This window comes from Arachis stenosperma, chromosome 3 (genome assembly GCF_014773155.1).
Source record: "Arachis stenosperma cultivar V10309 chromosome 3, arast.V10309.gnm1.PFL2, whole genome shotgun sequence".
NCBI classification, from domain to species: Eukaryota; Viridiplantae; Streptophyta; class Magnoliopsida; order Fabales; family Fabaceae; genus Arachis; species Arachis stenosperma.
This window is the reverse complement of record NC_080379.1, coordinates 136599422-136619751: the sequence shown is the minus strand read 5'-3', so window position 1 is coordinate 136619751 and position 20330 is coordinate 136599422. Positions and strand designations below refer to the sequence as shown.

Below are 20330 nucleotides of genomic sequence, written 5' to 3'. Positions count from 1 at the left end.
TAATATTTTTTTAAGAGAAGATTTTTTTAGAGATTTTATTTTACTATTAAAATTTTGTTAAATACACTATAACATAATAAAAAAAATTCAAGGTTCCAACTTGGCAACACCAATCTTCTTACTTGGTGGTTAATATGGAAGTCCTTAACCCATTGGTGGTGTTGTTTTGAAGAGGGACAACTCCTTTCTGATGTTTTGGTGACTTTGACTAAGGAGTCAAATTTTCTTATCAATATTAATCAATTTTTAAATAATTTTTATTTTAAATCTGCTAAAAAGAAAAATTTTAAATAAAAAAATTAAATAATATTAATTGATTTATATATTTATTCTTTTCGGTTGTATATATATTCCCACTATCATTCACAAGTCACATTTTCTAACAAGTCACATTGAGAATAGTTGATAGATATTTCAATAATAATAGAGTATATACCCATTTTGGTCCTCAAAGAATTTCAAACTAGAAATTTTAGTCCCCAACTAAAATTAATTACTCGATTGGTCCCTAACAATTAATTCCGTCAGTCACTTAGGTCCTTGGTTTCGTCAACTCTAACGGAAGACAAAATGGTCCCTGAAAACTCTTAACATGGGACAAAATGATCTCTGACAACTCTAATAAGGGACAAAATGATCCCTGATCCCTTTATTCGAAAACGACACTGTTCTTCCCCAATTTTTATCATATCTCGCATAATCCTAACATTCATACTCTCCTTCTTCACCTTCACAATCTTCTTTTCCATCTCTTCCTTCCTCCTCTTTAGCTCCAAGATTAAGCCATGGTGTAATTGTCACACGTGTCGCACCTACCTCAACATGTCATGGACCACACACTTCCTAAATCTTTGTGACTGGTACATCCACCTCCTCTGCACTTCACCCACCAAAAGCATCCACTTGCACGTCTTTGATAACATCACCTCCAACCCTGACAACGTCCGCGACATCCTCAAGACCAAGTTCCACAACTATTCCAAGGGCACGCCTTTCTCCACTCTCCAGCAAGCAATATAGACTGTTAGACATTAGGACATCATGAGAAGATTCTCCTTCGACATCATATGCAAATTCTCATTTGAAATAGACACCGAATGCTTCATTCCTTCTTTCCCAGAGTCCAAGTTGACAGACAGCTTCGACCTCGCATCCAAGCTATTACAACGAGCAATGTCGCCGTTGCCGCTCATATGGAAACTGAAGCGATTACTGAACATTGGTTCGAAGAAGAAGCTGGAAGACGTTAACAAATCAGACTTGTTGTCTGGATTCATGGGATCCATCGAAGACGACAACTAGTTGAAAGACATAAGCATTAGTTTCCTGAGTATGAATTGGTTGAGAATAAGTTGAAAATTTTTTTTCTTGTGGACATTAAATTTATAGAGTGTGCATTGTGTAGTTTGAAGTTATAGTGTTAGACTGTTAGTGTTATGCGAGATATGATGGAAATGGGAGAGAACAGTGTCGTTTCCGAACAGAGGAGGTCAGGGACCATTTTGTCCCCTGTTAGAGTTGTCAGGGACTATTTTGTCCTCTGTTAGAATTAACGGAGTAAAGGACCTAAGTGACTGACAGAGTTAATTGTTAGGGACCAATCGAGTAATTAATTTTAGTTGGGGACTAAAGTGTCCAGTCTGAAATTCTTTGAGGACCAAAATGGGTATATACTCTAAAAGAATAATATTGGAGATATCAACAACATAATATGATAATATTCAAGTCTTCACGCTTTAGAATGTCCCCTGGCAGCATTTCGTCTTGCACAGCATCCCACAAAGTATACAATACACTGCCATTTCAACAAAACCATGTCATGAAAGATTATTATTATTGAAGGGTTCGTTGATTTTGGTCAGAATGTCTTACCAACACAACAAATAGCACAACATTGAATATTGCTACAACTCTCCACTCAATTTTCATGTATTGTGCCACTCCAGCCCTGCAAAATTACGCAATCATGAGTGTGACCATCGACATGCAGAGAACAAGAACATGAATCATGGGCTACCTGGACATGCTTACTTGCAAGAATCACAGTCATAACATTTGATAGCTCCGGAATTTTTGTATCGCTTGCAATCTTTGTTAGCACTAGCCGGATGAAATGTCAAGTCATAGTAGGAGGAATTTACAGCGGGAAACCCACATCTAAGGACATAACATGAACATAACTATTGAAATGTACTTCGCCGACTGCTATAAACAACGGAAATGCATTCTGAACTGAAGAACATAACTTACTGGGAAGGTGGTCGGCAGCAACCAGCCTCGACAGGGCTCAACTTAGCTAATTTATATTCTTTGAGAGTCTGTAGCATGAAATTGGAAATGGGATAAATCAGAATTCTTTGGGTAGAGGATAAAACAACTAGCATATAACTAATTTCAGTGAAATACTGCAGTGCCCGGACCTTATATTTTTTGGATAGTTTATTGCAGTCATCAGATTTAACAAGACAAACCCTAAGTCGCTCCCAGTTGTGAGAATTGTTCAACTGAAATAAAAAGAACATATCAAGAAAGTTCCTCTTGAAATGTTATTGTGCATTATCAATTCTCTATGTTGATAATAACCTTACCTCTTTGAGAAACCAAGAGCTATAATCTTGAAGTTGATACTCCTTGTACCTAACCAGACAAGAAGGATGTCATTCATGGTTTGCTATCATGAAGGAGTATAATTATGTCAACATAGAAGGATATTGCTTGAGTCCCTACCTCAAGCCAGTCACACTATGACCTGATCCATCATTAGTCACAATGAACCTGACACAATGGTAGAAGATTATATAAGATCTGAGCAAGAGTAGTATAATTCATTAAGCTTGATTAGCTGATTGATAAGAGATACAGAATACGTAACACACATCTGTTTACACCACATTAAAATTAAAATATATAAGCAATTTTTTGAGCTTCACATGTTTCCACTTTTCGCTAGTTTTTTATATGTAATAAATTCTAAAACATTAACTACCTGCTCCTGAGAATTTACAAATAGAGCAATCATGTACCCTCCTAAATTGGATTAAATGATGAACATACCAACATAGTACAGCAATGTGAATACAATTATGTTAAGAGATGTTAATAACATTGTCAATGAATTTGCATACTTACACCAACACAGTGAACACCAAGATTCCCACCAAGACAAAGAACAGCAAGATCAGATACTGCAGGTGCAATGTTAAAGAGGCTAACTGAATTAAAATTTTCTAGGTTTTGGATTAGAATAGAAAAACGAAAGAAAGCATTATGCGCTTATACGAGCATCCTAAGAATGCATGATAAGGATACAATCCACAACAGTATGGAGTTATTTTTCAGGGCGCCCAAAAAACCGACTATGGATCTGTACAACATAGAAAACGTGATACAAGGATTACAAACTAGCAGAAAAATATTGCAAGATAAACAAAAATAAAGCACCAAAATCATGAGGAATGCTAGAAAGCTGACATTAAGAAAATAACTGCTCCAAGGGCTAACACAGGTAAAGTGAGAGACTTTCTGCACCCATCATGATGCATGCTCATCCACACCCCAAATATTATGACAACGATGGCTAAAACCTGCAAAAGGAGTCCATCAGAAGTGAAGTTAGCTGCTAAAAACCGTAGCCTGGGGTATGCAAGAGTAAACAGCAGAAAGCACATTAAGTGGAAAATGCAGCAAACACAAAAGATTGAATCTTTACATTTGAATTTTGAAATTATGAGAGGAAATGTAGGAAATGGGTATTCAAAGATGGTGAAGAAGTTACCATGGTGAGGAAGTTGATCCATCTGGTAACGAAGGTGCTAGTTCCGACACCCATTGTTTGTTGTCAAAGGAAGGAGAAGTGAGGAAGTCAGTCTTGAAATTTGATGGGTCGATGAATATGCGCCGCACGCTGCACGCCACGAATGGAACACGCTACGGTACGACACGACACTCCATGAAAGAAACACAAACCTTTTAGCTTTACACAGTAATCTACCTATGTCTTTATTCTCAGAGATATTCAAACTTCAGTCAAACTCTGGTCAATTACAACGTTAACCCCATCTTATGCTTCAGCACAATATATTTCCTTTTCTCTGTTTCTTTTTTTCCGAAAATTTAAATTTTTTATATTTTAAATGTACTAAAAATAATTTAAAAATTTTGCTAATGAATGATAGGCACTTGTTAAAATACTAATTGGAAAAAAATTACGTTTTTAATTTATTTATTAAAAAATACTTTTTTTTTACAATGATAATCTTAAATAAATGGCTTAAAATTTAATGGCTTATCTATTTTCAAAGCAATATTTAATCTTGTGTCTTATGCAAACTCATGCTACTATATTCCAATTTTTTGTATGAGACAAACTCTATAATTCAATTAATCTTTTACCAAATATAAACATATCTTGTGGACATCTATATCGTCATAATTGTTCTCCCACTTTCAGATTTTAATGCAAATTTTAAAAACATGTATTTACTAGGAATTCTATACATTAAGACGCAAATCAAACCATTTCAAGATTCAAGATTCCTCTACAATCTACATGTTTCCTTCTTTCACTACAATGAAGGCCACCCAATCCCACCCCTCAAAAAAGGACAAAACTTTATAATGAAATTGTACAACTATGCTCTTGCCCAAGTGGGTGTTTCACCGTCCTATCTTGTAATATCTATAATCAACTTCGGTTGGAGGTTTGCAGCCTGCACTCACCAAAAGAATATGCAGTTTTTGCACTTTGCAGCCACTATTCCACTCTATTGGTACATGTCATTATCACCGATTTCATCCTTTCTTTATCTATACACGTTTCAACTATCACCTGCCCAACATGATTCATATGCAGATTAGAGGGGTTAACATCAATCATCCTTTCAACTATCACCTGCATATAAACAAAGTAGACCACCAAAAAGCATTACCTCTTGTATTTTGTTTCCAGATCGAGCCAGCAACTTGTACTGATTGTCGAAGATCGATGCCATGTAAACCTGCAAGCAAATAAACCAAGAAGCAATCACATTTTTCACCAGCAACATTATATTTTTCAACTACAAAATTATAAGACAATAACTCCACATGAGAGTTGATCAATCTTCCTCAACCATGTGCAGAACCCAAATTGCATGATGCATAATGCTAACTTGATGGCAAGTTCTGGCGGATTAAAAGCAAACAATTAAATGCATATCCACTTGCAGAGGTTCAAATGTGTTTTATACCTGGAAAGTTGGTGCCAAACCAGGGCTTCTGAAGAACCGGCCTTTTGAAACAGACTCGATCCCCTCAATCTTTTGTAATTCTTTGATGAGAGATTCAACTTCAGGCCACTGTCAAAAACAAGCATGATATTATAATTAGCCATGTCAAACCATAAAAGCAACCAGAAAATAAAGAGAAGTGTAGTTGATTACACTACTTTTCAAAGTATTTAAAGTAACTTCTATATTCCCAGATAAAGATTGAAGGTCATTACCTCCTCATCTGTTTGAGCTTCTTCCAATCTCCCATCTAAGTGTCCATGCTCCCCAACTACAGACTCCAAGGAATCCATTAATGGATCGGGCTGCCAAAGGAAGGTCGTGATTTGTAAAATCTCCAAGTTTTAAAATAAAGAAAATGTTCAAAGATTAAATATTCATGTAGATATATTACCGTGACTCCCTTTAACGATAAAGATATGCGCCCAAGAGCAAAGTCTAATTGCAGAACTTTTGCCTCTATAACCTGGAGCAAGTAGGACTCAAAGTAAAACACAAAGTAGCGTAGAAAGACTATGCACATCTAGGCTACGCAATTAATGCCTCCTATACTTGGAGAATGGAAAATATTTGGCTAATTCCATAGAAATAGATCATTTATAGCTTGCATCCAAAAATAATTCTCCACTTTCCTAATTGTCACACTGTCATGGAGGAAAATACCTGACCAATCTTGAAGTATGATGCTGGGTTTAAGGTGGCATCCCATGATAATTCTGATTGATGAATTAGTGCAAACTCCCCTTCAAGCTACATACATGCACACACACCAAAAAAGAAAAGGTTAAACAAGGTACTTCCACTTCTCGTTGCTTTAATAAGACAACGAAATAAGATTGTCAAAATGAACGACCCATATATTAAATATAAAATGCCTTACATACCTCTACAAAAATCCCAAAGTAAGTTATCTTCTGGATGCAACATTTTACTATATCCCCAACCTGAAGTCTAGCCTGCCATAAGAAACAAAGGAGGTATCGAAAGATCACTTGATGTTGCATCCACTCAACAACACATGCCTCATGCTAATTCAAGAACAGTTATCATAACTTTAAGTAGTTACCATGAGATTTCTCTTCTTCTCAAGTAGGTCTTCGTTCTCTTTTGGTTTTAATGAAAATATGAGCTTTCTAGATTTTCTTTCTACGGATAATAGATTTGCTCTAACTTTCTGCATATAATTGAGTATTATTAAAAAGAATGATGATATTCAAACCTCACATTTGAAAATAAATTTTGGGAAAATATCTGTAAAGTGTTCTTGTATTTTAAGCACCAAACCTGCCCAATAAAAGAGGACAAGAACTCAATTTTCTCTTGGTCATAAATCCTTAACAGATCTTCCATTTTCATATCTGGAGAAAATTTCTCTTCAACATTAGTATCATTCTCCTGATATAGAGGAGAATTGGGAGAAACTTTATTTTTTTCAGCATCATAGCTTGTAATAGTGTCTAAACTCTGCTTGTACATGGATGGATCCAATCCCTTCTTTCTTAACCATGACTCAAAAGCTAAGAACTTCCACTTGGAAACAAGGTTACGGTACGGCAGGAATCCTACCAAAGATCCAAAAGATACCTGTAAAATAGTGTAATCAAGTTCAGAGGCTATATACAAAGAGAAATGCATCCAATACTAAGAAATATTACAAATGAAGATATTAAGTACTTACAATGAAGCCTTTGCTACTACAACTTAATATTTCCACATCTGCCCTATCTCCATTCCTAATCAAATCTTCTGCCCTGGTCCAATCAGCATCTTCACCCTCCTACATTAACAAATAGCATAAAGGATCTAATTGAAAAGCATCAGCATCTGATAAATAACTTATATACTCCATATAATCTGACCTGAAAATCTGAAACATCAACAAGATTCCCTAGTTCATCATTGTTTTTGTAACCTCCGGTATTCATAAAAGCATTCTCTTCAACAACATCTGAGGTTTGCTTCACATGTTGGTCTAATCTATATTGAAAATGCCTTAAAGTTATTGCAATCATAAACTGAAATATACAATTATAATGGTAATTTCACATACCTTTGCGGCTTTCCCTGTAGTGGAACTTGCTCAGACAAGTCCACTTTATCAACTGAATTTAAATTTGACAGTTGACTTGAATCAGACAGCTCCTGCTGGAACTCATAATGCTGCTCCAATTCCTAATCAATCAAGCATGAAATTAATAAAGGACAAGTCGCATACATGATTCTATATTCCAATGAATATTAGCACCTACATCATTTTTAAGCATAACATTTGAATCAGCAGACTGTTCATCATTGTTGCTCTCCGGTCTATGAGGCTGTTCTAATAATGTCCAGTTACCAGCTTTACCTCTTGAATCTTCTACACTGATCTTCAAATCATTTTTATTGTCCGCACAAGTAGAAGACTCTTGGTTTGTATCTTCATCCTTGGCAATTGGTGGTTCAGGCTTCCTCAAAAGCGACATATCACTAAACTTCTCCTTCACTTGTCCATCCCGCATGTGCTGATACAAATTTGGTCTTACTCTCAACCTTGACAACACGTCCTCGTCATCCTCTTTATACACGGTTGGCTTTCTCAGAATAACATTAGGAGCACTACTTACATTAAGACTCCCTGCATTACTCTGCAGTGGCCTTTTCAGAATACTTTTATTGACATTCCCTGCATTACTCTGCTGTTGGCTCGGTTTCTTAATCTCCAATGGAACTTTGTTATCACTGGATTGGAAGCTTGCCCCTTTAGCCGGAACAGGCCGCACCAAACCCAAACCATCCAATTTACTCGATGACTTCCTTTCCTTAGAACCTTCAAATGGAACTTCCTCCACCTCAACGTGTTTCCCCTTCTTATAATACGATTTCTCAATATCAAGAAAAGTAGCATCAGGGTTAGCTTTTCTTCCCATTATCTGAAACAACAAGTACCACAATGAATATAATTCATCAACAAGCATATACACAGAGCAAAATTAAAGTTATTCCTTTAAGGACCCTAACAAATAAATAGAAATAAATAGGCAAAAGGGTGAATGAATAAGGAAAATTGAGAAGAAAAAGAAAGGAACCTTGGCGAGAGTAAGCTTAGGGTCCTCTCCAAGTAAGCGTCCAAACTTGAGTTCCATCAAGTCCTGGCTATTGAGCTTCGGGGGCTCTTCCTGCGTGGCAAAGACCCTTAGTGAATTGGGTCTTTGATTCAAATGAAGTGTTCTCGTCAGTGGTGTTGGTGTTGGTCTTCTTCTATCAGATGAAAATGAAGGAAGGTAAGGAAGGTGGGTTTCGCTGGTGAAGAAGGATTTGCTATTGGCAAGTGCATGGAAACCCATTTTCCTCAAAGTTTGAATTTGCAAGTTCTGAATGTTATGATTATTCTTCTTATTGAAGGGTTTTAGCGTTACATGCTTTGCGAAATTGAGAATCCGAAAATTTGGCTTTGGATAAAACAGCTATCGAGCAGAGAGAACAGGAGAACAAAGTGTTATCCTAAGCATTGTGACGTGGCTTTAGAACTTTTTTTCCCCTTTACTAATTCAAATCCAAATAATCTAAATTATACCGCTCATCTAATTCAATCCAAATTGAACAGATTTAAAATCGTACTAATTTAGATTTGATTGGATTGTAATTATGACAAATTCATGGATTAGATTGAATTTTAGATTTACTTCTCAAAATTGATCAAATCTAATTTAAATCGCGTAATGTGATATAATATTATTATTTTTTTATCATATTTAAAATTTTACTTATAAGATGTTCAATTTATTATACATTTTTATCTTATTTATGCATTATTTATTTAATGAATATTTTAAAAATTTAAATTAAGATTTATTTATTTATTTTAACTCATCTATAATTTATTTTTTATTATTATATTATTGTTAGTTTTCAAGATACGTATAAATTTGTTATATCATTGTTAGTTATTTAAGAGTTGATATTAAGACTTGTTATGTATATTTAATTTTTTTATTTACAAAATTGTAAATTCAATTCAATTCAGATTGTTTAAAATTGGATCGAATTAGATTGGATTGTCTAAAAAATATTATCCAACCAAAATCGAATCGCAAGTAAAATTAATATTCACATGGAAAAAGCTCAGTATACAAGCGATTAGGGCTTGTAACTATTACAAGTTCATTAACGCCTAATCCACCAAAACGCACTGCAACTCCTACGTCACTTACACGCGCTATATAAAAATCCCGCGTTTGTATAACTACCAAATTTAAAAGATTTGCTTCCTTCTTTGTTTTCCTTCTTTCCGAATTTCATCGTTCTTCTTCTCACGCGTCTTCCCCTGGTTTTTTTATCGTTCTTTTTCTCTCCTTTCTCATTGGTTTGTTCTTTGTTATTGACATTAGTTCCTCTCTCTGTAACTCCAGTTTCGTTTTCTTTTCGATTTTCTGGTTTCTGAAATCAAAGTTTGAACTCGTTTTGAAGATAATGGATGATTCAACCTCATATTGTCAATTGAATCAGGGCGAAGTGGATTATGAATTTGAATCTAACGAAGTTCCTGAGGTTTGATTTACATACGATTACTCTGAATTTTGTTGCGGTAATTTGTATAGTATTGTGTAGCTGAATAATTCGTGAACATTGACTATGAAACTTCCCTGTGAACATAAATCTGTGGATTGAATGTAATGTATTAGTTTTGATTGATTATCTGGAATTTATAGCAGACGCTCAGGTGTAGATCAAAACTTTTTTGGGTGTATTTTTCGGGAGTGTGGGTGTATTTACAGTTTATGGCTTTTTCTGTTATTTTAGCTGAGTTGTTGTCGTTCGGGTGTATTATATCAAACATGATTGGGTGTGTTTTTAGTTTTTGTCATGGTATATTCTGCAGCTTGTGTATTTACAGCTTATGGCTTTTATTATCATTTTAGTTGAGTTGGTGCCGTTCGGGTGTATTATATTAGCAATAATTGCGTGTATTTATAGTTGTTGACATGGTGTATTCTGCAGCCTCTCTCTGTTGTTGATGGTCAGTTTGTTCTGAAGGTTGGAATGACCTTCCACCCTTGAAGATGCTGGAAAATTTTACAGGAACTACGCCAAGGCTGCAGGTTTTTCTACAAGAGTTCGGAACACAAATAGGAAGGGAAACGAGATTAAGAATCAATTGATTACATGTAGCAGAGAGGGAAAATGGAACTCTCATAGCAAAGATTCATTTGATAGGAATTGGAATGATTTTCTGCTAAATTTTGGTCTTGTGGACAACAAGTGACTTTCAGGTAGTGTTGGGTTAAAATCTGCAGCAGATGTGTAAATTTAATTTTTATCGGGTGTATTTATAGTCTGTGTTTGGGTGTATTATGCAGATCTCTATGCAGACCGTCATATATGGGTTCCAATCTATCTGGATCACCACTTCTGGGCAGGGATGAGAAGCACACAAAGGAGCGAGAGCATGCATTCATTTTTTAACAAGTTTATTACCCAAAACAGCTCGATAATTCAATTCGTCAAACAATACGATAATTACCCTAAACCCTAAAATTCAATGATTTGGGTATAGTAGGTTGGGTGGTTTAGGGTTTAGGGTTTAGGGTTTAGCATTTTAGGGTTTTAGGGTTTAAGGTTTAGGGTTTTAGGGTTTTAGGTTTTAGGTTTTAGGGTTTAGGGTTTAATTTTTAGGGTTTAGGGTTTATGGTTTAGGGGTTTAGGGTTTTGGGTGTATAATCAACATTCTTTGGGTGTAAAATGCCAGGTTATGGGTGTATATTTGGTTTGATGTTTTCCTTCATATTATAGTACTTGTAAATCAGACATTTTGAATACACCAGAGAGAGTTTAATTATGGAAAAAAAATTTACTTATAATTGGATCAAATATATTTACACCATGTGTTCAATTTCTTACAAGAGTATATAACAGTTACATTAATCAGTGACAATATCATTAGAATCTATCTGACAAAATGGACTCAATAACAATGAGGATGGCCTGGACAGTCTTATTGCATCACTTTTCCTCGCTCATATTTCTGAATTTCTCACTCAACAGATGGGTTGCAAACTTTAGGTTCTTGATTTGCTGTAAACAAAGCAAAATTAGAGTTAGATATATTTCTATTATGAAAAACTGATTTGATCGAAGACATATATTTGTTCTTACATTTTTTCCAGCTTGGTTTTTGCCTTCCATTTTTACTGCAATGAAAAATACACCTATAGATATCAGTCAGATACACCCATATATCAACCACATACACACAAACCGATTTTATAAGTATTTAATGAGATCAGTTCAAAATGATGTTCAATTGACTCAAACAACGATAAATATACAAGCTCAAGCAATATTACAATGTCAAGCAATATACACCCAAGGACAAGCAGTATTAGAACATTTGCAACAGTTGACTATATTAAATTATATGAGTTCAGAAATATACACCCAACAAATTACGCCATATACACCCAATAATCAACCATATACATCCAACACATTACGCCATATACACCAAAAAAATTACTCAATATACACACAAAAATCAATTAGAAGAAGAACTAGAACAAGAAGAACAGTAAAAGCTAGAGCAAGATGAACGGTAAAAACTTAGATGAGGCACATACACCCAAACCGATTTCATAAGTATTTAATTAGATCAGTTCAAAATTATGTTCAATTCACTGAAACATGGATAAATATACAAGCTCTAGTAATATTACAATGTCAAGCAATATACACCCAAGGACAAGCAATATTAGAACAGTTGCAACAGTTGATTATATTACATGATATTGGTTTAGGAATATGCACCCAACAAATTACGCCGTATACACCCAACAATCAACCATATACACCCAACACATTACATCATATACACCCAACAATCAACCATATACACCCATACAAATTACTCCATATACACCCAATAAATTAAGCAATATACAGCGAAAAATCAGTTACGAGAAGAACTAGAACAAGAAGAACAGTAAAACCTAGAACCACTTTGAAGAACAGTAAAACCTAGAGGAACTTACAAGAAGAGTAAAACCTAGAATAAGAAGAACAGTAAAAACAGTTATATGAGATTTAGAACAAGAAGATCAGTAAAACCTAGAAGAACATAGAAGAACAGTAAAACCTAGTTCTTCGATTTCGAAATCAGAAACAGAAATGTGGAAAATGTACAAGATGAGTAAAACAATAATGTACCTTGAATAATATTTTGTTGATGGTTTCTGCTATTATTCGCGACGAGTTCGAATGTCTCTTCAATTTAGAATGTTGCTCGAAACTTGAGGATTTGTGTTATCTTTGAAGGAGAAGAGGAAGAGTGAGCCATAACGAGCGATTTTTTCGAAGCGTAATCGTTTGAGTGACGCGCGTGGAATTGACGCTCCATTTAAAGGGAGGAAGTGTGCGTGGAATAAACCTGAGTTGGACCAACTTATAAAGATTGTATGCGTTATTTGCATGTATGTATAGCAGGACCCTATTCACATTAGATGAATTTTTTACTCTGACTCAAAACTTATGTAAATCGCACCACAAACATTCTTAAATAATATTACGACAACATTAGTTTAATTCTATCATGAAACCAAAAAAAATCGTAGATAAAAAAAATTAGAGAATAAACTTTTAGTTATATCTTTTATAAAAATCTTATTGAAATTTTTAATGTATTAAGAATTTAATTTTTTATTAATAATTAATTTTAACGTTTATTTTTTAAAAAAATAATACACATACTTTTATATTTAATTAGATTTTAAATATATTTTACAAATAAAAATAATTAATTGTTATACATATTATCTAAGTTTTGTTTTTCCTTATATAAAATTATAATTGAATATTGGTATAAAAAAAAATACATTCATGGTTTCTGAACGAATTTTTTTTAAGGTGTTTATTATGATGCATATATATAGTTGTTTAATTTACTAAAACGAGATAAAATTAACATTTAATTTAAAAATATAAAAATAAATAATTTTTAAATATTAAAAACTTACTATAAAGGATAAGTTTGACAAGTTCCATATTAAATTTATCGACACCAGAGAATTTGCCTTCCTCTAGACGGAAGAACACAACCTACTCGGAAGGTGGTCAGCAGCATTATCCTGAAACAAACAAATTTTAATGGCCTCCCAGTGTATCTCTTAAATAGCATTACCCTAAAACAAATATATCTCCTCTTCTTTTTTATTTTTTTTTTTCCTTGGTCTCACACAACTCACACACTCATACACACTAGAAAGAATTCTATATATTACACTCATGGAATTTGAAGTCTGATGCAGCTTAATGACAAGTTTACAAATCCCCCATTTGTGCCAAGACCTCAGCTGCAATATATCTTTCTATTATTGTAGACTTGCAATATATCTCTTTCTATTATTGTAGACTTGGATTTTTTTTTTTCACCATGTAGCAGAAATTAGAATACCGTTTTAATTTTTTATCGCTAATGTCATGAAGTCTATCATTTGCTTCGAAACATTGGAATGCAGAATCAATAGGTTAGGATACTTATCCAGCTTTCGTGATCGGGATTCAACACACCTTAGCATTTGTAATAGTAGAAATTTGCAGTTATAATTTGTTAGAATTATTTAAAAAAATAAATTCCAACAATAACAAAATTTGTATGAAACTGGACGCAAAACAACCCTAAATCATCACCTGATTTCCAAATATTCTAGGCAGGGTCTCTCCAAAATGGCAGAAACAATAACGAAGCGAGATAACTTTAACTATCTAAAAAATAATGTTATAGGAGGGGATTATATGACAGCACACAATCTGTTCACTCGTAAAAGTCAGAAGGCTACATGGTGGAACAGAAATTTTCATGGCTAAAGGAAAGAACTAAAGAAGTAACTGGGAAGAAAAATTGTAACAGATTCACACAAATACATCCATAATCAGAGGTAAGGCCTAGGACGAAGAATACTTATTCGTCAAGCCTCGAGTTAACTAACATTCTAAATGTGAGATAAATTAGTTAAAGTATACCATCTCAAAAAAAGAAAAATGCAATCCACGAAAGTGATGCATAAAAAATACCATCTAAATCAGAATCTAATTCATCTAGTACACAATCCTTAGAAATTATATAAACTATAACTCATGCAAAATTTTGAACTAGAAAGATCTTTACAGAATGATGTATCAACACTTACACTAGTGATATAGAAGTACAATTCCTGTGAAAATTAAATTATTTCTTTCTTCAAGCAAAAAAGCTAACTATTAGGACATGCTCTGTTCTAATTACAAAAGTGCAGCCTTATTTTCCACCTATTTCTTGCTTTTAGGATTTTGTGAAGAAAACAATGAAAATAAGTAATCAGTTTCTTATTTTCTCTTTTCTCTTTGTTCATAACATATAACAGGAAATGAAAACATTAACTAGAGGAGAGCCTTAGCTGGTAAAAGAATAGTACTTGAATAAGACTGGCATCTTGGGGAAAAAAAATGAGAAATTGTAAAATCAAAAGACAATAATTATAGCACTGATTGTTTCTCAGCTTATTGTACAATGTTAATACTTAGTTGCTAATAAGAACATAGATTGAATCCAATACAAAGTACCTAATTGAGAAAGCATTCTTTGTGCACTAAATGTTATTATCAAATTTGTCAACAGTATATTATCTACCTTAGATTTTCAACTATGTCTTAATTAACTTTGCTGCCCTTGAATGGTAAGTAATATGAATCAACAATACCCACAAAACATATAGCAGCATAAAAGTTAAGCAGCTTATCCGAAACTGTACAAGTAGAAGGAATAACCTTTGGTTGTAAGGTTGCAAGAATTTCACTAAGGGAAGGTACATGAACTAGCAAATATAAAATGCAATTATATGAATGAACCCAAAATCTCTTCTACCATGATAATAAGAAAAATGTGTCACTTCTATAAGAGGTAATAAGCTGCAAGCTCATTAGCATCAAAATTACAATATTCCTAAGTAGCTTTTCTGAGTTCTTATGGATTGTCTGCCTATGATGATATCCCATAAAACAATTTTATAAGAAAGCAGTGGCATAATATCAGATCAATAGTTCATGTTCACCTACAAACCTCAAGAAATGTCATCTTACATATAGAGAGACTACAATAATGAGCAACAACTAAATCATACAATTGACCTGCAAAGAAATCATCTTAGGACTATTTTGAATTGGCTTTTGAAAAAAAGTATTTATTTTTTTTATCTTTTTTAAGAAAATCATTTTTTATAGATAAAAGTTATTTTACATTTGGGTAGACTTTTTAAAAAGAGTTTTCAAATATTAAAAACGTCTTTTGCTTCTGTTTTTTTTTTTTAAAAAGCAAGGGATTACTGGCTTTTAGCAAAAAAGCAAATAATTAGCTTTTTTAATAAAAATACTTTTCTTAAAAGATGTATCAAAATGTGTTTAAAACTTAGAGTACTTTATTTTTTTTACAAAACGTACTTTTTTAACTCAAATAAGCTAATTCAAACCAACACATAATCAGGAAATTCTTACTCCTAAGTACGTCCAGATAATTATGGTCAATTGTTCATCTTAAACCAAACAAATCATTGTCTGACATTTATTAAATCCAAAGCACAGGATCATGTTTTAGATCAGATACATACTTAAAAATAAAAAGAATGACAGTGGACTAAGACAGAGCAGAGAGTTTCAACCCTATGTTTTCTCAAGGAGGCAAATGAACTAAGAATTCATTCATAAAAGTCAGTTTGCACTTGGAAGACTTCAATTATGAAACCTAAGAACAGCAAACTATATCTCTTAAAGATATAACCTTTGCATGTAATATACTTTTTCATAATTCATAACCAAATATGGAAGACGTAACAATGATCTGTTATCTAAAGTCCAATCCCAAGAATTTCAGCGAATCTATCAATCATAATACATGTAACCTACCCCACTTATAAACAAAGTTGTACGTACCAAAGCCTAAGCAAGTTGTAAATCTGGCATGTAAAATTGAGCTTGGCATCCTGTTTCTGTGTCGAAACCCATTACCAAAGTCACATTGCTAAAAGTTTTAGGATCAATCAAGCATTCCACACAGTTCCAGAATGCAGACATATAACACCATGCCAAATGAGTTATATTTGCTGAACAACTATTAAACAAAAATTCTTAGGATGGAAAAAAGAAATGAATATAACCATATATACTTCTGCATCACACACAAACACAAGTAACCTAGAGATAACATTTTAAACAAAATCTTTTCAATATAAGGGCAATAATCTCCACTTTTCTACATCAAATTATGACTATACCATAGCGTGAATATGCAATGCTAACCCCAAAAAAAAGAACCGTTCTCTAAATCTGAAAAACAAGAAAAATCCTCCGCGCCCAAACAAATCCACATCCACCCCTAGAACACAACAAGCAACGAAAACAGAGTGTATATCAAGAAACACGCATACGCTATCAAGCCACGGTGCTCGTCGCCGCCATCCGCAAGCAAAACGATGAGACCCGTCGAAGCCCTGGTCGCCCACAGCACGAAAACCGAAGCGGCAACAATCGCCACGATCCCTCCCTGAGGCAGGAATAGCGACATGGCCGAGTAGATCACCACCGGCAACATGCAGTAACCAACCACGCTGGTGCACGTGTGAAGGTCCAAGTTACCGGCTCGACCGGCAAGCATGTTAAAAACCACGTACAAGAAGATCGAAGAGACCACGATCCAGCCAAGAATCACGCCGAATTGGATTTTTCCGGCAAGTAACTGGAAGAGGCAAAATGACATGTAGAGAAGGATCGGTCCGGATAGATCGGAATCCTTGTGGATGGTGTGGTTCACGCGGAACGGGTTCAGAACGGATCGGATCTTGCTCCAGATTTGTTCAGGGTGGATCCCGAGCTCCTCGAGGAGTGGTTCTTCGTCGTCGAAGTTGGCGGAGCCGCCCACGGTGCCCGGTCCAGAGTAGATTGGGCCAGATGAGGTGGACGCCGCGGCGGAGCCTATGTCAAAGGACATGAAGGGGATGCCGGAGTTTGGCTGGAAGGGCGGCGCAGCCATGCGTCGCTGCTGGATGTTTGGACCTCCGGCGATGGGGTTTCCGGCTTGTGGGAAGGCCACCGGCGGAACCTTGAACTCTTTAGCCATTGGATTGGAATTTGGGGGTGAAATTAGGGTTTTGAGAATTGGATATGCAGTGTTTTTTGGGTTGCTTTGTTTGCTGGCTGAGAGAGGAAACGATGAGAGTGAGCGTCAGAACTCAGTACTATACAGCGTTAATGGGGAGCCTTTGTCGGTTCGGTAACCATTTTCTTTTCTAAAATCTCATCCGTTTTGGTCATAGCCTTGGATGATGTAAATTACAGTGGTTTTTTTTTTTTTTTTGAGAAAAGAGCATTTTGATTGTCCACCAACATTTAAATCTTAACGAGAAAATACATTTAAATTATTGACTTTTTTAAAATTTAGACACATTAATTTTTCTGTTCACTTAGGTCTGGAAAATCTAACAAAAAAATTAAATATAATTTTCGTTATACTGGCTTAATCGATATACAGATGCACACGTAGGAAAGTTTTTAAAAGGAACAAATTAGATCAGGGATCAATATGTCCAGATTTTGAAAAAGTCAGTAACTTAAATATATTTTCAAATACTCAAAGATATAAATGTTTGCGGACCAAAAAGTTAAGGACCTATTTGTCCTTTTTTTTTTTGGACTTGAGCAGTGCCGAATAACCCCGACCCAACCCAACAAGGATCCCACAAATTCAAACATAAAAACAATACCCCTTCCCCTCCTATAACCCCTCCTAATTAATCTATCTATCTATAAGTCTATAAGACAGAATTCTCGTGAAGCCATAACTGATGTAGAATTTTTTCGTTTTTTTAATCTATTTAATATATAATAGTTATGCAGTTCAATTCCCAAAGTATAAGAATAGTGTTTCCTCCAAAATCAACCATTTTGCATAATGAAACGTCTCCAGAAAGGTATAGTGTTTACTCCAACAATAGCTAATAACTATTTCCTCAAATTGACGACACCTAGGCATACTTAGGAGAGAAATAAACTAATGAGCAATCCCAAAATTCACATAAATAGTATTTTTTCTAGAAACAGCTCAGTACCCATCATTGTTGGTGACGACACCTCGCGATTAAATAACAGGTTCTCTCCATAGACATGAAAATGCGTGGTAACCTCATAGTCGACACCTACCCAATATAAAATTTAAACTAATCTCACCAACTCCATATAAGCAGCTTCGTGCAATCCTCTAAGGGCAGTGTTCCCATCGAAACAGAAATTAGCGCAAGGGAATGGGGCTTCTGGTCCCGTGAACGAGGTTGCCACAATCTTCCCTCCTAAAAAAGTTCGGCCCTGACAGCTTCCCAATAAACAAGGTTGCTACAATATCTCCTGCAAAAAAGTTAATATCCGTACGAATTTCTTGGATTGAGGTCCTTTCAAATTTGAAATATATTTGCAAGAAGGATACGTTCCCGCACATGTTGAAGGACATGAGGTTAAATGTCTATAAATATTAGGATGGTACATTGTTTATAAAAAATATAGAAATACATTGTTATTTTTTTTAGATAAAGCTTGTGCTTGCAACTATATTATGTTTCGAAAAAAGGCTGGAAAGAAGATTTTGTCAGAGATATCAATCCTACCAAGCTCTCTTGGTCTTTAGTTGTAGGGGTTGCCCGTTTATATGAGTTTCCAAGCCAGTGAAATGAGAAAGAGGTTTTTAGCTTGGAGTTGGTCCTACAAGATGAGAAGGTATTAAATAAGTAATTCTTTGTGTCTGCTTCCAGTTTTGTTAGATGATCCATTTACATATAGATTCTAAGTCGTCAGACTTCATTGCCCTTCAGTGTATATGGCCACAAAATCGGTCAGATACTGGGACTTAATTACTGTCCAAGCTTCGTATCTTAGGTTGAACTCAGACAGCTCCACAATCCATTATAGCATTCTCCCCGCAATGTTCGTCTTTTGCAGAATGTGCTTTATGGGTTTATTAGTTCGGACTTTTATAGTGTGAGTCTGAAAGTAAAGTCGGAGTCTTCTTGAGGTGAAGATAAGAGCATATACGAACTTTTCTATCTTTTGATAGTTTAATTCTACTCCTTGTAGAGATTTGCTCACGAAGTAGATGGGCTACTCTCCATTCTCATCTTCTCGGACTAAGGCTAAGGCTACAGCCCGACTTGACACTGCTAAGTAAAGGACGAGCTCTTCTCCTGAACTAGGTCGAGTAAGTATCAGAGGTCAGCCCAAAAATTCTTTAAAATTCTGAAAGGCTTGCTCGATTCCTGGGTTCATTCGAATTTTCTCCCTTTTCTGAGTATCGAGTACAAAGGTAGAAACTTCAATGCTGATCTTACTAAGAACTTAGATAATGCTGTCAACCTTCCATTTAGTTGTTGGACTTCTTTAAGACAATTCGTACTCTTCATCTCTAGTATTGTTGTGCATTTGTCAGGGTTGACCTCTATGCCCCATTTGGTGAGCGTGAAGCCTAAGAATTTTTCAGCCTCCACTACGAAGGTGTATTTTGAAGGATTTTATCTCATCCTATGCTTCCTTATTATGGAGAATACTTCGGAGAGGTTGGACAAAAGAGTGAAGTCGTCCTTGGCCTTGACGAGCATGTCGTTTACATATATTTCCATAAGTTTTCCTATGTGGGAGGAAAATACCTTGTCCATCAGTCGATAGTATGTGGCTCCGGCATTCTTTAATTCGAAAGGCATTACTACATAACAGTAGTTAGCCTTGGGAGTGATGCAAGAAGTCTTTTCTTGGTCTAGTTTATACATCGAAATTTGATTGTATCCCGAGTATGCGTCCATAAATGACAAATACCGATATCCTGAGGCTGAGTTAACCAGGGCATTGATGCTAGGGAGGGGGTATGGATCTTTGGGACAAGCCTTGTTGAGGTCGGTGTAATTGACACACATCTTTCGTTTTCTATTCTGTGTTTTTACCAGAATCACGTTAGCCATCCATAATTGGTACTTTACCTCTCTTATGAATCCAGCTTATAATAGTGTCTACACCTATTCCTCCATG

General features: G+C 35.0%; 3 protein-coding genes and 1 long non-coding RNA gene across 5 annotated transcripts; all 4 read right to left on the bottom strand.

Moving 5' to 3' along the window:
• Nucleotides 1-392: 392 nt before the first annotated feature.
• On the bottom strand, nucleotides 393-4830 carry LOC130969277 (tetraspanin-10-like). Of its 2 annotated transcripts, none has more exons than XR_009081834.1 (12): nucleotides 4720-4830; nucleotides 3776-3945; nucleotides 3472-3584; nucleotides 3310-3364; nucleotides 3130-3185; nucleotides 2728-2775; nucleotides 2589-2637; nucleotides 2421-2504; nucleotides 2251-2318; nucleotides 2018-2157; nucleotides 1873-1948; nucleotides 393-1795 (listed from the first exon to the last, which is right to left on the bottom strand). XR_009081834.1 is itself a non-coding variant. In XM_057894934.1 (12 exons), the coding sequence occupies exons 2-12, from the start codon at nucleotides 3827-3829 to the stop codon at nucleotides 1730-1732; spliced, it is 795 nt and encodes a 264-aa protein (XP_057750917.1). In that variant the 5' UTR covers nucleotides 3830-3945; nucleotides 4720-4830; the 3' UTR covers nucleotides 393-1729. The 2 variants fall into 2 exon arrangements, 1 of the variants encoding a protein (XP_057750917.1); XM_057894934.1 differs by having other exon boundaries at nucleotides 2032-2157.
• Nucleotides 4408-8731, bottom strand: LOC130969276 (uncharacterized). The gene is made up of 14 exons (XM_057894933.1): nucleotides 8336-8731; nucleotides 7517-8179; nucleotides 7318-7439; nucleotides 7127-7244; nucleotides 6946-7044; nucleotides 6552-6851; nucleotides 6334-6441; nucleotides 6152-6223; nucleotides 5931-6017; nucleotides 5662-5733; nucleotides 5483-5572; nucleotides 5229-5336; nucleotides 4929-4997; nucleotides 4408-4828 (listed from the first exon to the last, which is right to left on the bottom strand). The coding sequence occupies exons 1-14, from the start codon at nucleotides 8591-8593 to the stop codon at nucleotides 4754-4756; spliced, it is 2241 nt and encodes a 746-aa protein (XP_057750916.1). The 5' UTR covers nucleotides 8594-8731; the 3' UTR covers nucleotides 4408-4753.
• A 2449-nt stretch (nucleotides 8732-11180) lies between these two features.
• Nucleotides 11181-12689, bottom strand: LOC130965229 (uncharacterized). The gene is made up of 3 exons (XR_009081193.1): nucleotides 12450-12689; nucleotides 11403-11437; nucleotides 11181-11321 (listed from the first exon to the last, which is right to left on the bottom strand). It is a non-coding gene; the product is annotated as an uncharacterized LOC130965229 (long non-coding RNA).
• A 3429-nt stretch (nucleotides 12690-16118) lies between these two features.
• Nucleotides 16119-17607, bottom strand: LOC130967441 (uncharacterized). Its single transcript, XM_057892294.1, has one exon. It carries the CDS (start codon nucleotides 17383-17385, stop codon nucleotides 16645-16647), a length of 741 nt encoding a protein of 246 aa, XP_057748277.1. The 5' UTR covers nucleotides 17386-17607; the 3' UTR covers nucleotides 16119-16644.
• Between the last annotated feature and the right edge of the window lie 2723 nt (nucleotides 17608-20330).